This window comes from Balaenoptera ricei, chromosome 11 (assembly GCF_028023285.1).
Source record: "Balaenoptera ricei isolate mBalRic1 chromosome 11, mBalRic1.hap2, whole genome shotgun sequence".
NCBI lineage: Eukaryota > Metazoa > Chordata > Mammalia > Artiodactyla > Balaenopteridae > Balaenoptera > Balaenoptera ricei.
Genome location: NC_082649.1, coordinates 40224854 through 40244663, shown reverse-complemented (window position 1 = coordinate 40244663; position 19810 = coordinate 40224854). Strand labels below are relative to the sequence as shown.

Below are 19810 nucleotides of genomic sequence, written 5' to 3'. Positions count from 1 at the left end.
TAGCAAGTGTGCCAGAATCCAGGTGAGATGCAGGCTCTCTCATGGCCATCTCCTAGGGTAGAGGAGATTCATAGAAAGGAAGAAAGAAGTGCTAAGAGTCTCACTGGGGAGAACACCTAAAAGGAGAGAAAACTTATCCAAGTTCCCAGCCATGTGGCCATTGGTGCTGTACTATGGGTGTCCTGAGGCACAGGGTGAGGCTGCTGGTCCCACTTCCTCTCAGAATTTCCATTCAAGCTCCTGTACACTTTCCTTACATGCCACTGTCTCCTCCACCTCTCTTACAATTAATTCACAGCATCACCTCCCCCCACCCCAGCCAATGGATGGCTGATTGAGGGAGAATAAATTGTCTTTCCTTCAGCCATATTTGGTTTCATCTTGCCACCCCTCTGCTCAAAAGCATTGTTAGCACTCTGATTCCTCTCACATTAAAGGTGAACTCTTCTTTGCTTGGCTTTCAAAGGTCTTCCTCCAAAATTCACCCCACCCTCTTTAAGCACACCTCACTCACCACAATCAGGCTGGCCAGTGTCCCCTGAACACACCCTGCCTGTGAATGCCTCTGGGTCTTCCTTCTTGCATGTGACTCCTTTTCCCTCCAATTCGGTTTGAATCTATCATTTCTTTCTTTCTTTTTTTTTTTCTTGGCCACACTGCATGTCATGTGGGATTTTAGTTCCCCGACGAGGGATCGAACCTGTGCCCCCTGCAGTGGAAGTGCAGAGTTCTACCACTGGACAACCAGGGAAGTCCCAGTTTGAATCTATCATTCACCAAGGTATCATTTTCCTGGCTACTCCAAACCTCATTGTTTTCTCCTTCCTCCAAACTCAAGAGCACTTAAAACTCAACTGGAACTCAATATACTCCATCTTTACTGGTCTCATTCTTTCCTATGAGCTAGTCACATCTATGTAATCAGACAGTAAATTCTTTGACGATAAGGAAGGATTAGCACAGGCTGAGGAACCTAGGAGGCCTCCCTTATTGACTAAATAATATCAAAGCTCTCTCTGTTAAAGTAGTTTCGATGAACGTCCACAGCTTTGAAAAGGGTCTCGCTTTCAGTCAAGCTCTAAGGAAGCCCATACTTTCCCCCGATGTACAGCAGCCTTTAATCTTACATTGTGCACCTGGTCCTGCTGGAATACAATCAGAGCAGACTTAGCTAAGAACAAGTCACTGAAACCTGAGCATCTACAACAGACACAAATCCTCACACTTTTTTTTTTTTATTAGTCATCAATTTTATACACATCAGTGTATACGTGTCAATCTCAATCACCCAATTCATCACACCCCCACCCGCACCGCCCCCCCCCCCACTGCTTTCCCCTCTTGGTGTCCATACGTTTGTTCTCTACATCTGTGTCTCAATTTTTGCCCTGCAAACTGGTTCATCTGTACCATTTTCCTAGATTCCACATGTATGCGTTAATATACGATATTTGTTTTTCTTTTTCTGACTTACTTCACTCTGTATGACAGTCTCTACATCCATCCACGTCTCAACAAATGACCCAATTTTGTTCCTTTTTATGGCTGAGAAATATTCCATTGTATATATGTGCCACATCTTCTTTATCCACTCGTCTGTCGATGGGCATTTAGGTTGCTTCCATGACCTGGCTATTGTAAACAGTGCTGCAATGAACACTGGGGTGCATGTGTCTTTTTAAATTGTGGATTTCTCTGGGCATATGCCCAGTAGTGGGACTGCTGGATCATATGGTAATTCTATTTTTAGTTTTTTAAGGAACCTCTAAACTGTGCTCCATAGTGGCTGTATCAGTTTACATTCTCACCAACAGTGCAAGAGGGTTCCCTTTTCTCCACACCCTCTCCAGCATTTGTTGTTCGTAGATTTTCTGATGAAGCCCATTCTACCTGGTATGAGGTGATACCTCATTGTAGTTTTGATGTGCATTTCTCTAATAATTAGTGATGTTGAGCAGCTTTTCATGTGCTTCTTGGCCATTTGTATGTCTTCTTTGGAGAAATGTCTATTCAGGTCTTCTGCCCATTTTTGGATTGGGTTGTTTGTTTTTTTAATATCGAGCTGCATGAGCTGTTTATATATTTTGGAGATTAATCCTTTGTCCGTTGATTTGTATGCAAATATTTTCTCCCATTCTGAGGGTTGTCTTTTCGTCTTGTTTATGGTTTCCTTTGCTGTGCAAAAGCTTTTAAGGTTCATTAGGTCCCATTTGTTTATTTTTGTTTTTATTTCCATTACTCTAGGAGGTGGATCAAAAAAGATCTTGCTGTGATTTATGTCAAAGAGTGTTCTTCCTATGTTTTCCTCTAAGAGCTTTATAGTGTCTGGTCTTACATTTAGGTCTCTAATCCATTTTGAGTTTATTTTTGTGTATGGCGCTAGGGAATGTTCAATTTCATTCTTTTACATGTAGCTGTCCAGTTTTTCCAGCACCACTTATTGAAGAGACTGTCTTTTCTGCATTGTATATCCTTGCCTCCTTTGTCATAGATTAGTTGACCACAGGTGCGTGGGTTTATCTCTGGGCTTTCTATCCTGTTCCATTGATCTATATTTCTGTTTTTGTGCCAGTACCATATTGTCTTGATTACTGTAGCTTTGTAGTATAGTCTGAAGTCAGGGAGTCTGATTCCTCCAGCTCCGTTTTTTTCCCTCAGGACTGCTTCGGCTATTCAGGGTCTTTTATGTCTCCATACATATTTTAAGATTTTTTGTTCTAGTTCTGCAAAAAATGCCATTGCTAGTTTGATAGGGATTGCATTGAATCTGTAGATTGCTTTGGGCAGTACAGTCATTTTCACAATACTGATCCTTCCAATCCAAGAACATGGTATATCTCTCCATCTGTTTGTATTATCTTTAATTTCTTTCATCAGTGTCTTATAGTTTTCTGCATACAGGTCTTTTGTCTCCCTAGGTAGGATTATTCCTAGGTATCTTATTCTTTTTGTTGCAATGGTAAATGGGAGTGTTTCCTTAATTTCTCTTTCAGATTTTTCATCATTAGTGTATAGGAATGCAAGAGATTTCTATGCATTAATTTTGTATCCTGCTACTTTACCAAATTCATTGATTAGCTCTAGTAGTTTTCTGGTGGCATCTTTAGGATTCTCTATGTGTAGTATCATGTCATCTGCAAACAGTGACAGTTTTACTTGCTCTTTTCCAATTTGTATTCCTTTTATTTCTTTTTCTTCTCTGATTGCCGAGGCTAGGACTTCCAAAAGTATGTTGAATAATAGCGGTAAGAGTGGACATCCTTGTCTTGTTCCTGATCTTAGAGGAAATGCTTTCAGTTTTTCACCACTGGGAATGATGTTTGCTGTGGGTTTGTCGTATATGGCCTTTATTATGTTGAGGTAGGGTCCCTCTATGCCCATTTTCTGGAGAGTTTTTATCATAAATGGGTGTTGAATTCTGTCAAAAGCTTTTTCTGCATCTATTGAGATGATCATATGGTTTTTATTCTTTAATTTGTTAATATGGTGTATCACATTGATTGATTTGAGTATACTGAAGAATCCTTGCATCCCTGGGATAAATCCCACTTGATCATGGTGTATGATCCTTTTAATGTGTTGTTGGATTCTGTTTGCTAGTATTTTGTTGAGGATTTTTGCATCTATATTCATCAATGATATTGGTCTGTAATTTTCTTTTTTTGTAGTATCTTTGTCTGGTTTTGGTATCACGGTGATGGTGGCCTCATAGAATGAGTTTGGGAGTGTTCCTTCCTCTGCAATGTTTTGGAAGCGTTTGAGAAGGTTGGGTGTTAGCTCTTCTCTAAATGTTTGATAGAATTCACCTGTGAAGCCATCTGGTCCTGGACTTTTGTTTGTTGGAAGATTTTTAATCACAGTTTCAATTTCATTACTTGTGACTGGTCTGTTCATATTTTCTGTTTCTTCCTGGTTCAGTCTTGGAAGGTTATACCTTTCTAAGAATTTGTCCATTTCTTCCAGGTTGTCCATTTTATTGGCATAGAGTTGCTTGTAGTAGTCTCTTAGGATGCTTTGTATTTCTGTGGTGTCTGTTGTAACTTCTCCTTTTTCATTTCTAATTTTATTGATTTGAGTCCTCTCCCTCTTTCTCTTGATGAGTCTGGCTAAAGGTTTATCAATTTTGTTTATCTTCTCAAAGAACCAGCTTTTAGTTTTATTGATCTTTGCTACTGTTTTCTTTGTTTCTATTTCAGTTATTTCTGCTCTGATCTTTATGATTTCTTTCCTTCTGCTAACTTTGGGTTTTGTTTGTTCTTCTTTCTCTAGTTTCTTTAGGTGTACGGTTAGATTATTTACTTGAGATTTTTCTTGTTTCTTGAGGTAGGCTTGTATAGCTATAAACTTCCCTTTTAGAACTGCTTTTGCTGCATCCCATAGGTTTTGGATCGTCGTGTTTTCATTGTCATTTGTCTCTAGGTATTTTTTGATTTCCTCTTTGATTTCTTCAGTGATCTCTTGGTTATTTAGTAACGTAGTGTTTAGCCTCGATGTGTTTGTGTTTTTACGTTTTTTCCCCCTGTAATTCGTTTCTAATCTCATAGCGTTGTGGTCAGAAAAGATGCTTGATATGTTTTCAATTTTCTTAAATTTACTGAGGCTTGATTTGTGACCCAAGATGTGATCTATCCTGGGGCATGTTCCGTGCGCACATCAGAAGAAAGTGTAATCTGCTGTTTTTGGATGGAATGTCCTATAAACATCAATTAAATTTATCTGGTCTATTGTGTCATTTAAAGCTTGTTTCCTTATTTATTTTCATTTTGGATGATCTGTCCATTGGTGTGAGTGAGGTGTTAAAGTCCCCCACTATTATTGAGTTACTGTTGATTTCCTCTTTTACAGCTGTTAGCAGTTGCCTTATGTATTGAGGTGCTCCTATGTTGGGTGCATATATATTTATAATTGTTATATCTTCTTCTTGGATTGATCCCTTGATCATTATGTAGTGTCCTTCCTTGTCTCTTGTAACATTCTTTAAAGTCTGTTTTACCTGATATGAGTATTGCTACTCCAGCTGTCTTTTGATTTCCATTTGCATGGAATATCTTTTTCCATCCCCTCACTTTCAGTCTGTATGCATCCCTAGGTCTGAAGTGGGTCTCTTGTAGACAGCATATATATGGGTCTTGTTTTTGTATCCATTCAGCAAACCTGTGTGTTTTGGTTGGAGCATTTAATCCATTCACGTTTAAGGTAATTATCGACATGTATGTTCCTATGACCATTTTCTTAATTGTTTTGGGTTTGTTTTTGTAGGTCCTTTTCTTCTCTTGTGTTTCCCACTTAGAGAAGTTCCTTTAGCATTTGTTGTAGAGCTGAATTCTCTTAGCTTTTGCTTGTCTGTAAAGCTTTTGATTTCTCCATCGAATCTGAATGAAATCCTTGCCGGGTAGAGTAATCTTAGTTGTACGTTCTTCCCTTTCATCACTTTAAGTATATCATGCTAATGCCTTCTGACTTGTAGAGTTTCTGCTGAGAAATCAGCTGTTAACCTTATGGGAGTTCCCTTGTATTTTATTTGTTGTTTTTCCCTTGCTGCTTTCAATAATTTTTCTTTGTCTTTAATTTTTGCCAATTTGATTACTATGTGTCTCGGCGTGTTTCTCCTTGGGTTTATCCTGTATGGGACTGGCTGCGCTTCCTGGACTTAGGTGGCTACTTCCTTTCCCATGTTAGGGAAGTTTTCAACTATAATCTCTTCAAATATTTTCTTGCGTCCTTTCCTTCTCTCTTCTCCTCTGGGACCCCTATAGTGCGAATGTTGTTGTGTTTAATGTTGTCCCAGAGGTCTCTTAGGCTGTCTTCATTTCTTTTCATTCTTTTTTCTTTATTCTGTTCCACAGCAGTGAATTCCACCATTCTGTCTTCCAGGTCAGTTATCCGTTCTTCTGCCTCAGTTATTCTGCTATTGATTCCTTCTAGTGTAGTTTTCATTTCAGTTATTGTATTGTTTATCTCTGTTTGTTCTTTAATTCTTCTAGGTCTTTGTTAAACATTTCTTGCATCTTCTCGATCTTTGCCTCCATTCTTTTTCCGAGGTCCTGGATCATCTTCACTATCATTATTTTGAATTCTTTTTCTGGAAGATTGCCTATCTCCACGTCATTTAGTTGTTTTTCTGGGGTTTTATCTTGTTCCTCCATCTGGTACATAGCCCTCTGCCTTTTCATCTTGTCTATCTTCCTGTGAATGTGGTTTTTGTTCCACAGGCTGCAGGACTGTAGTTCTTTTTGCTTCTGCTGTCTGCCCTCTGGTGGATAAGGCTATCTAACCTCATACTTTTGAATTATACTTATCTGCTTGAATTTCACCAGTCCCACTTTGAGAATTTTCATCAGAAATTAAACTGCTAAATTCAGAGTACAGGGAAAAGAATACGTCCTTACAACTGAAGTAAAATATGCTATCTTGGGAACACTAGCTCTGTTTCAGCTACAAGACTGCCCAGCATCAGCTCAGCCTAAAACAATGCTCAGAGTCCCAAAGCAAAGAAGACGGAGCTCAACGTTCCACTTTGAAGCTGTTGAGGTACAAAAGAGAGAGTTCCTGGAGATACTTTTTATTCTCAGTGAGATAGTAATGTTACAAACAACAAAAGACATTTTCTAAGGCTCACAGTGTTTGCTTAATTTATTTTTAAAATGCACACACGACCCATGCCAATGCAAACACCAACAAGGCTGGGAGGACTTTGCTGGCTCCTCAGGGTTTTCAAAAGAGAGACATCTTAATATCATTAAACCAGTCTCCTGGCAAACCCCTTCTGTACAGAATGTGCTAATCTGCCAGCGAACAGGGGCAGGTTCCTCAGTTGCCGGCCACTGCTTCCTCCTTGGTCACGAATTCTTTTGTAGCTCCTGAAGATGAACAAGAAGGTCTCTACAACCTGACACTAAGTGTATAAACTACCTTCAGAGAACAGCAAACAAACTGTGCTTCTGCCAGCAAGCCTCAGCATAGTGTGGTGTAGAAGAACACTAGACTCCAACTGGGTTCCCTGGGTTCCAGCCCATGGCCCACCTCCAATTTGCTGTGTGAATGTGAGCAAGTCACTTACAACTTCCTTATTGTTTTGTCAAATGAAGAGTATAACTAACTACAGAAGTCACAAGAGTGTCGTGAATTAAGAATAAGAATAAATGCAGTAGAGGTGTTTTGAGTAATAGCACTTTTACATGTTAGACAGATAGCATTAAGCTCAATCCTTGGACCTCTTCTCCATCTATACCAGCGGTTTCCAAGTAGGGAAGTTTTGCCCCTGCCCCAGGGGGCATTTGGCAATGTCTGGAGGTGTTTTTGGCTCTTACACTTGGGGCTGGGGAGGTACTACTGGCATCCAGTGGGTAAAGGCCAGGGATGCTGCTGAACATCTTACAATGCATAAGATCCATACCCCACCGCCCCCCACAGCAAAAGAAGACTCATCTGGCCTAAAATGTCAATAGTCTTACTCTGTTGGCTGAGAAAACCCTGCTTTACATAGACTCATCACTTTGTGGATTGCAGCCAGGCTCACAGCGTTAGATACCATCCACATGAAATGACTCCCAAATTTTTTATCTCCACCCAAACCCTCTCTCCTAAACTCTATATCCAAACTGGATATACAACAGCCTACTTGATACCTCCATTTGGATGCCAATGTACCCAAAATGAATTCCTGATCTCTCCCCACCTCTACCATAGCCTTTCCTCTCTCCGTGGATGGCAATTTTACCCTTTTAGTTGCTCAGGCCAAAAACCTTGGTGTCATCATTTATTCCCTCTTATACCCTGCTTCCAACCCATTAGCAAATCCTGTTAGTTCTAGCTAACAAACCAGATCCAGACACAGACCTCTTCTACCTCTGCTGCTACCAATCTGGTCCAAAGCACCCATTATCTTTACCTAGATGATTGCACTAACTTCCCTACTGGTCCCCTGCTTCTATCCTTGCCCTGTACTCTCCACAAGAGAGCCAGAGAGTGATCCATTTACTGTCATGAAGTCAGGCATGAAGTCAGACCACATCACCCCTCTGCTCAAAATCCTTCAGTGGTTCCCTCTGTCCCTCAGTGCAAAAGCCCAAAGCTTTACAAAGGCCCACAAATCCTTCCATGATCTGGTTTCCATCCCCTGACTTCATTTCCCTCTACCCTGTTCCTACCCACTCTGGTCTTGAACAAACCAGGTGAACTTCCACCTCAGGACTTGTACTGACTGTAAAATATTCTTTCTCCAGATAGCCTTTGCTGAAACTAAATCTGGCTTTAAAGGGAGTTAGATCGTCCCTAAGTATGTTCTAGTTTTAAAATACTAAGTATGTTCAAAGGGAGATGTTAAATTCATTACAGAAAAATGAAAAACTCCAGAGAACTGTATCTTTTGGCCACAATCAGGAATAGACAGGTGACTTCAAGAGGTATAGGTGCTGCTGTCACAAAAGTGAGTTAATGGAAATTTCAATGTCACCAAAAATCTAAACCCAAGTGACCACGGAGGTTCTAGGGAATCTTTTCCCTTCATAGAGGCTGGAGAGAAAGGCTGATTTCTGTAGCTTCCATAGATAACAGCCTGTGGAGAGAAGGGGTTTAGCAGTAGAGAAGTCACATAATAGCTGGCCAATAATTGGCTTGATCCTCATTTGAAATGTAGCAGTGTACTACAGAAAGCATGCATGCTCTCCCTAGCCCACAGCTGTCAGCTCAGCTGATAAAAATATGTACCTGAACACTATTTGTAACTGGGAAGCAATGTAGTGGATCGTTAAGAGAGCAGGCTCAGGAGTCAAAAACAACTGGTTTTTTTCATATCCTTGTTTTACCACTTTCTAGCTGCATGACCTTGGGCATGGAACCTGTGTACCTCAAGTCTCAGCAGCTGTAAATAGGGATAATGACAGTGCCTGTATCACGGTCCTGTTGTGTGGACTAAATGAAGTAATGCATGTCAAACTGCTGCCTCTGCCTCTGGGGAACAAATACTGGGGGCTGGGGGGCTGGGAGGCAGGGAGGTGACTAGCGTTTTTTGTAATAAACTTTGTAGATCTACTTGACTCCTTAAATTATGTACATTGATAATTTTAACAATAAAAATTAAATTTAAAAAATCCTCAGCACAGTGCCTGGCACATAGTAAGTGCTTAATGAACGGTAGCTTTACAGCTCTGATTACTGCACTCCCGTGGCCCCCACCTGGGAGTAATGTGCATTTGCTACCTGTCCCTTGCCAGAGGAGAACACAAGTTGGATAGAATATCAAGTGACACAAGTTTTCCTTCCAGCTTCTCTTTGAGCCATCTTTAAACCTTTCAGGGAAAGGGTCTGCACCTGAGAATGAAGACTCAGGTTTCATGGCAGTGGGAAGGTTATACTGCCCTCTATTGCCATTAGCTCAGCTAAGGACACCAACCACCTGCCTTTGGGTCAAATTCAGTGTGCTCTGAACTGAGCAGATGTTGGGCCCATCCTTATTAAACTCATCCCTTATTATTATGTTAAACTGATTGGCTACTTCAAAGTAGATAATAAGATCCACAAGCCATTACATCCTCAGGTCCATACAGCAAAATATTTGCCTTTTCCAAACCTCTCCCTGTAACCTCTACTACATTTCTAAATCCTCACCTAAACAGAGAGAAATTAACTCTTCCATGCCTTAGTCAACACAGACAGCAGCAGGTTAGAAGAGAGTTGATTTCTGATATAATAAAAGTAGACTAACTTCTCTAGCTCCAGATCCAAAACACACTAAAGGGTGATTGTCAGAGACAGAGAGGAGGAGGAGCAGGTGCAAATGTGGGCAGGCAGGGCAGATGGTACTCGGCAGTGGCTGACGCTTGACAAGCATGAGGAACCTCTCCCAAAGATAATAACACGTTTCTCCTTCTGAACCAGCACTTGGCGGAAGTAATAACAGTGGCTCAGACTGTAATCAGTTTAAAGGAGGAGTATACGACAAACACCAGCTCCAAACTTTTTTTTTTATTTTAAATAAGAACAAACACAAAATAAGACGCATAGTCCAAGTAACAAAATAAATGAATTTGGGATTCTTTTCAGCTCCCCCAGTGTAAATCATTACTCTTTAGAGAAAGGAAGCAAAGCATTTGGGTTGTCCTGAAGAACACCCTGGTGTCACACTCTTATTGCCAGCTGTCCTGAATAAGACCATTTAGTTGGTGTCTTATTCCTCTGTAAGGCCTTCTTAGAAAACATTGAGAAATTTTGAAAATTACTGGCAATTAAGAAAAAGAAGTACTTAATTTCAATACGACTTATTTTCTCCTTCCACACCTCTACAGATTGTTTTTTGCTACTGTACCACTGTCCGAACAGAAGCTGTCCCAGCCTCCAGAGATGAGTCACAGTTAGAACTCATGGCAAGACTAGCCTTGAGTCCATAGAGTGAACACCTACCCTACTGTGACTGTTTGTCCTCAGAGGCTCTTGGGTTAATCACATAAAAAGCGTTCATTAAAACAGCACCTAACCTTCACCAATACTTGGTCTGATTGTTCACCTGGGACAGGTCAGCCACAAATGAGCTGACAATGAGGCCAGCCAATCTTTAACAAAAGCATGGAGTCAGATTTATGAATCCTTGGAGGTCAACATATACTTGCTCACCTTTCTGACTCCCTCTGACAGCTCTCACAGAGGGAGGGCCCAGGTCCTCTGGATGTTGTGGGATGGTGCTAGGACAGGCGTTCCCACCCAGAGCTCCCCCATTCTCCCCCCACCACCCCTGCCTGTGGCACAGAGCACTGGGTCCAGAGAGCTTATGGGTTATTCAAGGGTAGCTGGGGAAGGGCTCCAGGGGTGTCCAGATCCTGGCACTGACAGATGGGCCATTATGTTGACATTCACCCAGCCCTCACATAAGGTGCATGAAGCAATCTTTTCATTTCATCCTACCAACCTTAGCAAGTTAAACTGTAACTATGGAGGCAGCAGGAAACTGTATCTGCCTATTAAAACTGTGGTCATGGGCTTCCCAGAGCATCATGTTCTTTCCCAGCCTTCAGGGCAGGCAGGGAATTTCTTTAGAGTAAATCAAATCTATTGCCAACTCAGTGATCCCTGATACCAGGGCATCAGGTACTCCTCCAACCCATCCAATAAAGATGGCACCTGGTGTGAACTGAACACACTTGCCCCAACTCTAGCGCTCTAGGGGGCTCTCATCCTTTCCACTCACTCATAAATAAAAAGGGCTATTTATTATTAACCCCACATGGTTGGTACACCCTGAGAGTTTAAAAAGTTTTTATTTTTATCAACCAGAAAAAGAAATCACTACTTTAAAGACTCAACAAACAGGGGAACTCTTCAAAAGAAAGAGATGCCACAGGCAATCCTCAGTTTACATTAGAGCCACTTATCTTGTTTCAACAACCTTGATGACACTGGTCATCAACTCAGTTAACGCTTTCACTCAACACAGCCTCCATCCCAACAGGAAGATCTAAGGAAAGCCCAGGTTCACCTACTAATACCTTTAGTAACGTGGTGCCTGGATGTGAATCCCAGCTCTGCCTCTTGCTAGCTGTGTGACACTGGGGTAAATTACTTAGCCCCTAGGAGCTTTTATTTTCTCATCAAAATATGAAGATGATACATGTAAAGTACTTGGCAGCATACCTGGCACATAGGAACGGTTAAAAAATAACTCTAGTATATACCTGATCTTGCCACTTATAGCCCTTCAGAACCTCAAGTATTCTTGCCTTTAAAAATAAATAAATCTATATTCTCAAGCCAAACACAAATGCTTAGAATCATGAATTATCTCTGCTTTAAGGTATTCATTTAAGTATAGTCCCAATTCTTTTCGAAGCCATTTGTAATTATTTCACCCAAACTTTTTCATCAAATTACTTCATCCAAAGGAACACACTGCAACCAACTGAATGTATCTCCCACTGTCCGTCACCCGTATCTCCTGACCACACATCCCTTACTCAGTATTCTGCCCTCAGCACTTCAACTGTTCTCCTACCATCATCCTTCCTGTCTTTCCAAATCTGTCCATTCTTTGAAAAGCCCTTTCCATCAACTCCACCTCTACTTCATCTCTGCCTTCTGTAACTCTAACCCCCAGCCATGCACACAAATTATACATTTTGACTGTGCTGTGCTCTACTGCCCAAATTCATACTTCACCTTGACTGAATTGTATGCGTGTTTCATCTCCCCTACTCTACTGTGAGCTGCTGGTTGGCAGGGATAACTTCTTTTATTTTTCAAGTTTCCTTACTCAATAATGTACACTGCTCTGTACACCAGTGCAGAAATGTGTTAATAAATACTGATAACTGTCTATACCCTACCCCATTTCTAATGAGCCCTAAGAGGTGGAGCTGACTCAACTTTAGCCAGAAATGCTTTCAGAGGACTTGCTTTTAAGAGGACTGCTTAACTTAAGAAGAAAAGAAGGCTCCGATTTCTCTTTGGGGTCCAAGTGCCACATTCTCAATGCATTACAGCCAACAGTCTTGTATATCATCTCCAATGAGAACCTTTTCTCTGTGGTTCTTGCAAATGCTATTTCTAAATGATTCTACAGAGTTCATGAAAAAAATCAGGTAACAAACCATGAGTTCATCAACCTCAAGAAATATCTGAACAGCCTCACCATAGCCCAGCCTTTCCGAAAAAGAGCAGCATGGCAGGACCTCAATTAAGGCTGGTAGGTAATCCATTCCGACAACCCCCACCCCACCCCGGGCCAGAGCAATGACAGACTTAAAAGGCATCAGTCCCTAAAGCCCTAAAGGAGCGAAAAACAACTAACAGGCTCACAACTCAGGAAAACGAGTGCAGTGCACTGGCCAGGAACACCAGCCCTCTCCTAAGACTACAGTGATAGCTGAGCCAGGGAGTTCACAGTTGGGTGAAGGGGCTTCCTTTACAGAAAGCACTGGAGCAACTGGTTTTGCCTCCTCCAACTCTCATCTTCCCATTACACTCAACTGTCCTAAAGTTCTCCTTCTAACAGGGCATGCTTAGCCTAGGGCCTATACCACCCAGAACAGTCATACCCTGGAGGGTTAAATTTAAGGAAGAGAAATCTAGAGCAACAGGCACTTAGTGGAAAATCTTTTGTTACAGTGTTAAGATGTGAAGTCTTTCCTCAAATATAAGCCATTTATTGCCTTGCCAATTTACTTCTCTTATATCCTGTATGATTAACATGATTCCACACAACCCTTTATAATGACCATCCAACCAATAAATCAATCCTGTTGCACTACTGTTGAATGCAGTCCCTCTTACTAGACCCTGTGGAGAAAGAGAATTCACATCACCAAGTTTCTTTTCTTAATTTGCCTCTGGATCTAGACCACATATAAAGCACTGGTCAGAAAAATGCCATTCTTACAACAGAGCAAGTTGTCCCTCAAATAAACATTATTTTTAAAAATTTGAGGGTGAATGCCAACACGAAGCAAGGAAAGACTTAACAGTTATACGATTATATAGGTGGGAGGCTGGGCCTAATACACCATATTATTAATCAGAGAAGAACGAACAGGAAAGTTCACAGGCCCTGCCACACAAATCACCTACAATGGTTAGCGCTTAGCATCAGGGCTTTATTCAACCTACCAAAACCAACAACCAGGAACCATAGTCACCTTGGCGGAGTATGGAAGGTGCTGTTTAATCAGCAAGCAAAGCGAAACAGATCAAGAAATCAAACACCTAGAAGACTGTCTTAGAACAATCAGAATATTTAAAATCATGATTAACTCAACAAACAATTCTCTCACTTATTCCTCACACATGAAAAGTCAAAATATCACTTGGGCCACTCTGGGTTGTAGGTGAGGAGGTAGATGGGCCATAAGAGACTGGAAAGACATCAACAAGAAAACATGCAAACTAGGTAAATAAAGTGGAAGCCCAACAACATTTGGATAGGATACAACAACATTAGGATAAATAATTGAGCTTGTCTATTTCCTCAGGAAAAACACCCCACCCAAAACCAAAAAAACACAGTAGGAACAAATTCCAAAGGTGTGCTGTTGCTCTACACTTGGTATACATTTACATTGGAAGAATGGCTGGTGATATTTTGACTTTCTTTTGTTTTTTTTTTTAATGCTAAAGGTAAAGAACTCTGTTCTTTCAGCACCCAAACCAGAGCAGAGACAGTAGTAAATTATAAATGTGGATGGAGTAACATCCACAGGACATGGAGATGGGGGAGGGGGGGAGGGGAGAAGGGGTAGGTTTTTGTGCTGTTGCATTGGCAGGAGAGCTAAGCAGTCTTAAAGAACATTCTAGGCTTCTAGGTTTGCCATGAAGGAGTATCACAAATCCCAAGGCCCACCACCTACCCCTTCTCCTCTTCTCCGAGGGCACCTACCTTACTGTAAGTCACTACTGATAAGTTGTTTGCGTGACTGCTGGGGGACAGATTTACAGAGTTCTGTGAGAGTCTATTCTCATCTTGCTCGGTTTGGTCAGGAGCAGGAGCCCATGTGTTTTTGCTGATCGAGTCGAACCCGGAACCCCCAGGGTCTTTTAAGTTGTTTTCATCTGATTGTCGGTTCTTTTGGGGAGAGGCAAACGGGTTGAAGTTTCCTTCTACCTTGCGATGTGGCTGTGTGTTGAACTCCGTTTCAAAAGATGACAGCTGCTGCGTTACTCCTAAAAGTCCACCCACCTCCACACTGAGAATGACCCAGATGACATCTGAAACAAAAAGGCAAGTCATGTCAATGCCAGGCATACCCTCAAGGCTCAAAGCAGCCATCACAGAGAACCCCAAACACCACCCAAACCATAAGAAGAAATGTTCCTCTACATGATAGTTTAGAAGCTTACTGACAAAGTTATCCAGTACATTTGCATTGCATGCAGTTCTACATTTTTGGTAACGTCAAATTCATACTCTAGTACAAATTCAGCAGAGGTCTGTGGTGAGACCCATGAAACTATCTGTAAAAAGGTTACTAGTTGATTTTGATGCATAACCATATTTTGGAAATCATTACTCCAGAGGAACAATGATCAATATATAGAAACCCAAAAGCTATTTTTCCAGAATTACAAGCTCTTTGTGGTTTTTGCTTTATTTTGTACATGGTTAACTCAGAAAACTCAGGGCAGGCATAACTCTTGAGTCAAAAAAAATGCTTATAATTACTAAAACTGCAACTTATCAACCACCCCTCCCCCCACTTTGGGGCAATTTAGAGTGACCTGCCCAAACTAGGACAACTGAGAGTAAAAGAGGGCGTTATTAGTTACACCAGGACACAGGTGTAAGCCAGCACTAATCCTGACATATTAGAACAGATACCACCCTGGCTATTTTCACCATCTATGTGTTCAAAAGGTAACAAAATTTAGTATGCCTGAGACTTTCTATTGATAAAATAATCCAATTTAATACCAACTTTGCCTTTCTGTCAGATAGGGAAACCCTACCATCTACATTGAAACCATAAGAGATTTGTTTTAAAAGATGCACCATAGGACTTTTGGTCATAATTCACTTCTTTATTTCCCCAACTGTCAAAGCCATGGGTTCAAAAAGAAATGAATAAAGTAAGCGGCACTTCAGTTTGATGTTCAGCACCTCAATTCAGAGAACAGTGGCATCTACTTTCCTGATGGAAGGTTTTCAAAAAGCAAGCTATAGAAAGGCCAAGAAGCTTTTAAGTGTGAACCTTGTTGAAAACAAATATGAAAAATTGTTCAGGCTCCTAAATAAGTGGTATAAGGTTGATAGGAAAAGGCAGATAAAACTTCATCAGTTAGCTACATGGCAATACAGTAGTCCCCTTTACCCATGATTCACTTTTCATGGTTTCAGTTACCCATGTCAATGGTGGTCCAAAAATATTCAATGGACAGTGCCAGAAGTAAACAATTCCTAAGTTTTACACTGCACACTGTTCTGAGTAGTGTGATGAAATCTCTCACTGTCCTGCTCCATCCTATCTGGATGTGAATCATCCCTTTGTCCATCGTATCCACGCTATATACGCTATCTGCTTGTTAGTCACTTAGTAGCCATCTGGGTTATCAGATCGACAATCACAATCAGGTACAGCACTGCTTGTATTCAAGTAACCCTTATGGTACTTAATAATGGCCCCAAAGCACAAGAGAACCGATGCTGGCACTTCAGATACGCCAAAGAGAAGCCGTAAAGTGCTTCAAGTGAAAAGGTGAAAGTTCTCAACTGAATAAGGAAAGAAAAAAATCATATGCTAAATAAGGCTGCTAAAACCTATGGTAACAAATCTTCTATCCATCAAGTTGTGAAGAAGGAAAAAGGAAACTTGTGCCAGTTTTGCTGTCGCACTTCAAACTGCAAAACTGAGAGCCACAGTGAGTGATAAGTACTTAGTTAAGATGGAAAAGGCATTAAATTTGGACAATAAGATATTTTGAGAGAGAGAGAGAGACCACATTCACATAACTTTGATTACAGTATATTGTTATAACTGTTCAACTGAATTATTAGTTATTGTTGTTAATCTCTTACTGTGCCTAATTTGTAAATAAGGCTTTATCATAGGTAGGTATGTATAGGAAAAAACACAGTATATATAGAGTTCAGTACTGTCTGTGGTTTCAACATCCATACTAGGGGTCTCGGAGCATATGCCCCACAGATAAGTGGGGGACTACTGTATAATATATAAGCCTAGAACAAAGAGACTAAAAAGGAAATTGAAGGAAACTAAGGAAAACTCTCTTGGGCTGCGTTTGTTCTCAATTTTCAATCTGGGTTCTACAGCTGAGGAAGGGGATCTTAAGTGTCAGATAGCCATAAATACTCGATTTAAGGTTAGTGATTTGGAAGCTGTATTAAGAACTTGGTTGTATCCAAACAGCTATGAGCCAAAACCTTAGTAAGCAGAGATGCAGTGACATCTACTGTTCACTTCTATAATGAGCAACTCTTTTTATCTCTTGTGAAGAGGAAGCTAAAGCCACTACGAACACTAGTATGGATCACAGGAATGGGAATCCATCCCAGACACACTTACCATTAAAGCAAATGTGAATCTTTACGTAAACTAGTATCATAAAAGTTCAACCTGGGCTTCCCTGGTGGCGCAGTGGTTAAGAATCCGCCTGCCAATGCAGGAGACACGGGTTCAAGCCCTGGTCCAGGAAGATACTACATACCACAGAGCAACTAACCCTGTGCGCCACAACTACTGAGCCTGCCAGCCACAACTACTGAAGCCCGTGCACCTAGAGCCCAGGCTCCACAACAAGAGAAGCCACCTCAGTGAGAAGCCCACGCACCGCAACAAAGAGGAGCTCCTGCTCGCCACAACTAGAGAAAGCCCACGCACAGCAACGAAGACCCAACACAGCCAAAAATAAATAAAAATAAAAATAAAAAAATTTATTAAAAAAAAAAAAGAAAGTTCAACCTGCTGATTTAACACTGTAAACAAAGACAGGCAGAGTACCATTTCACTTAGAAATCTGTAACAGTGCCAGTAATGGTGGGTCAGATGACTTTCATTCAAGACTTGCTCAATCTCATAAACCAATATGATATGGGCCTTAAAAAACAATTCAATGGCAGGCAGCCTGAGGGAGACTCATTCTGTGCTCTCTTATTCTAGGCTTTCTAACCAAAGGCAACATTCCTTCACTCTACTATTCATTTCTTCCAAGCGGATATGCCTTGTCTTACAGTACATTAATTCCTACTTTTATCTTCCACCCATCTGTTTTCCAAAATCCTTTTGTAAGTACATGGTATGTTTAGCATACTCAGCTATAGGTAATAGGCTTTGTTCTCTTAGCTCAGGAAACTAAATGCTTATGAGAAAGGACAGACTGTTCTGAAGGCTGTTAGCATACGAGACTAATGACATTTCCCCCCTGGCTTTGAGAACTAAAGCTTCTTTAATACAACTCACTGGGCCTTATCATACTTAAAGCCACCACACTCTCTTCACTTTGGCTATTTTTCTGCACTGTTCACAGATTCTACATAGTAGCTGTAAAAGGAATGTCACTTAAGAAGTCACTGATTTATAAACACCAATAATTAAAATTCCAGTTCTGATCCTCCAAAGTTACTATCATGATGGGTCATTATGAACAGTACACCATGCCTTCTACATGGTACTATCTGAGCCCTCCAGGTACTACCTATAGACCTCACATTTTGGAACGTGTTCATCCCACACATAGTGTGTGTGGGTTTCTTTTAATCAAACAATAAAAAGGATGAAGATGAGCCCAATAAGCTTATTTCAGAGGTTGACCATTTCCAATTCTTGCCAGAACACCTTAATTACTAAGATTAAAACTGCCAGCCAGATATTTCACTATTGCTGATGACAAAATCACAGCTGTAAGGAATATCAGAGGTCATCTAACGGAACTGCTTCACTTTCTAGATGAAGGATCTGAGGTCTGGAGGTAGAAGTGATGGGCCTAAGATCAGACTTCAAGTTAGAAGTTGACCATGATGATGACCAAGAACTTCCAGCTCTTAGTATAGCTTTTTAAACCCACACTTGTTTCTTCCCAACAGGAATTTGGGAAGCCAAGTGCCCAGGGAACGAAACCTATAGTTAAGTCAGTCCCATTTTAGTATCTTTACTGACAGACATATGAAATAAGAATGGTGTCCTAGAAAAGTAGCCAAGAAAGTAAAACCAAGTGCCAAGCCTACACAGTCAGGGCTTAGTAAGCCAATGGAGAAACCAATTTTAGAATGTCTTGCCTTAAAGTAATTTTTTAAAAGCACCTGAGCCAGAACTTTGGAGCTAGAGGTACTGTAAATATTATTTCATTCAACTTGTCCTTTTTACATATGATAAAACCTTTAATAATAAGTATAAACCTTATTAATAATAAGTATAAATTTCCTTTTGTAGAAATGTGTAATAAATTACTGAAGAGAGAACATAACCTTTTACTTCTTAAGTTTAGACTATGAGAAGTGTAGAGTAAAAGGAAAATATTTTACTTTGAGCCCAAGTCCATAATCTTAATCAATCATGCTGACATACAAAGACATCTCAGATTATGGTAAGAATATTAAAAATATTTGCATATATCTAAAAGCTAGCATCATGGGTCAAATCACATCATAATAAATATAAACAAGCACCTATGATTTGTCCACTAAAATAGAACTGTTAAAAACAGTACAATATTAGAACTGGTAAATTTGTTTCTTGTGGGAATATAGGTTACAATATATGTACAGTACAGGTACAGGTATACTGGGTTGAACAAATAAGTAAATGGATGGTGAGAGCAAGGTTTTTCGTTATCAAAGAAGGATATTACAGTAAAGCAAGCAAAGAAGGAATTCTAAAATAAACCCTGTGGTACTGGATTAAAGCCAGAGACATCAATATAAACGAAACACAGAAACAATTATAGATATGTCTGTATGCAAAGGTTAGTATGTATACATATATTATCTAGCTCTATCTGCTAAGATGGCCTAGAAGTAATGATACCCCTGTAGCAATGAACATACCTAGTGCTCAGTAGTTTCTAAATACTACTCTCCAATAGGAAGAACAAGGGCTTCTTGGAGAAATGGCTGATTCTAGGGCTGGGGCATGGAAAATATAAGAAAAGCCTGGAACATCTTGTTGTACCAGAAAGTAAGGAAGTGGTCAAAACACAAAAGGATAGGGGCAGGTTACAGGGATACAGGAGCCACCTGAAAGATCTCCCTCTGGAGCTGGAACAATCTGGGCAACAAAATAAATAATGTAGCACCGGATTGTAACTCCAACTATAAAATAAATATACATGAGTATATTTATTAACTATGAGTCCATAGTTATATAAATAAATGAAGAAA

The 19810-nt window shown here is 40.5% G+C and overlaps 1 protein-coding gene across 3 annotated transcripts in view; it reads right to left on the bottom strand.

The window, feature by feature from the left end:
* ILRUN (inflammation and lipid regulator with UBA-like and NBR1-like domains) overlaps window positions 1–19810 on the bottom strand; it is a 113858-nt gene that overhangs the window by 7361 nt on the left and 86687 nt on the right. For 2 of the 3 annotated variants that reach the window (XM_059938893.1, XM_059938894.1), the window contains one exon: window positions 14360–14688. In XM_059938893.1, coding sequence (XP_059794876.1) covers window positions 14360–14688 — 329 coding nt within the window. The remainder of the gene's footprint in view (window positions 1–14359; window positions 14689–19810) is intronic. The other variant, XM_059938895.1, reaches the window with a different exon arrangement.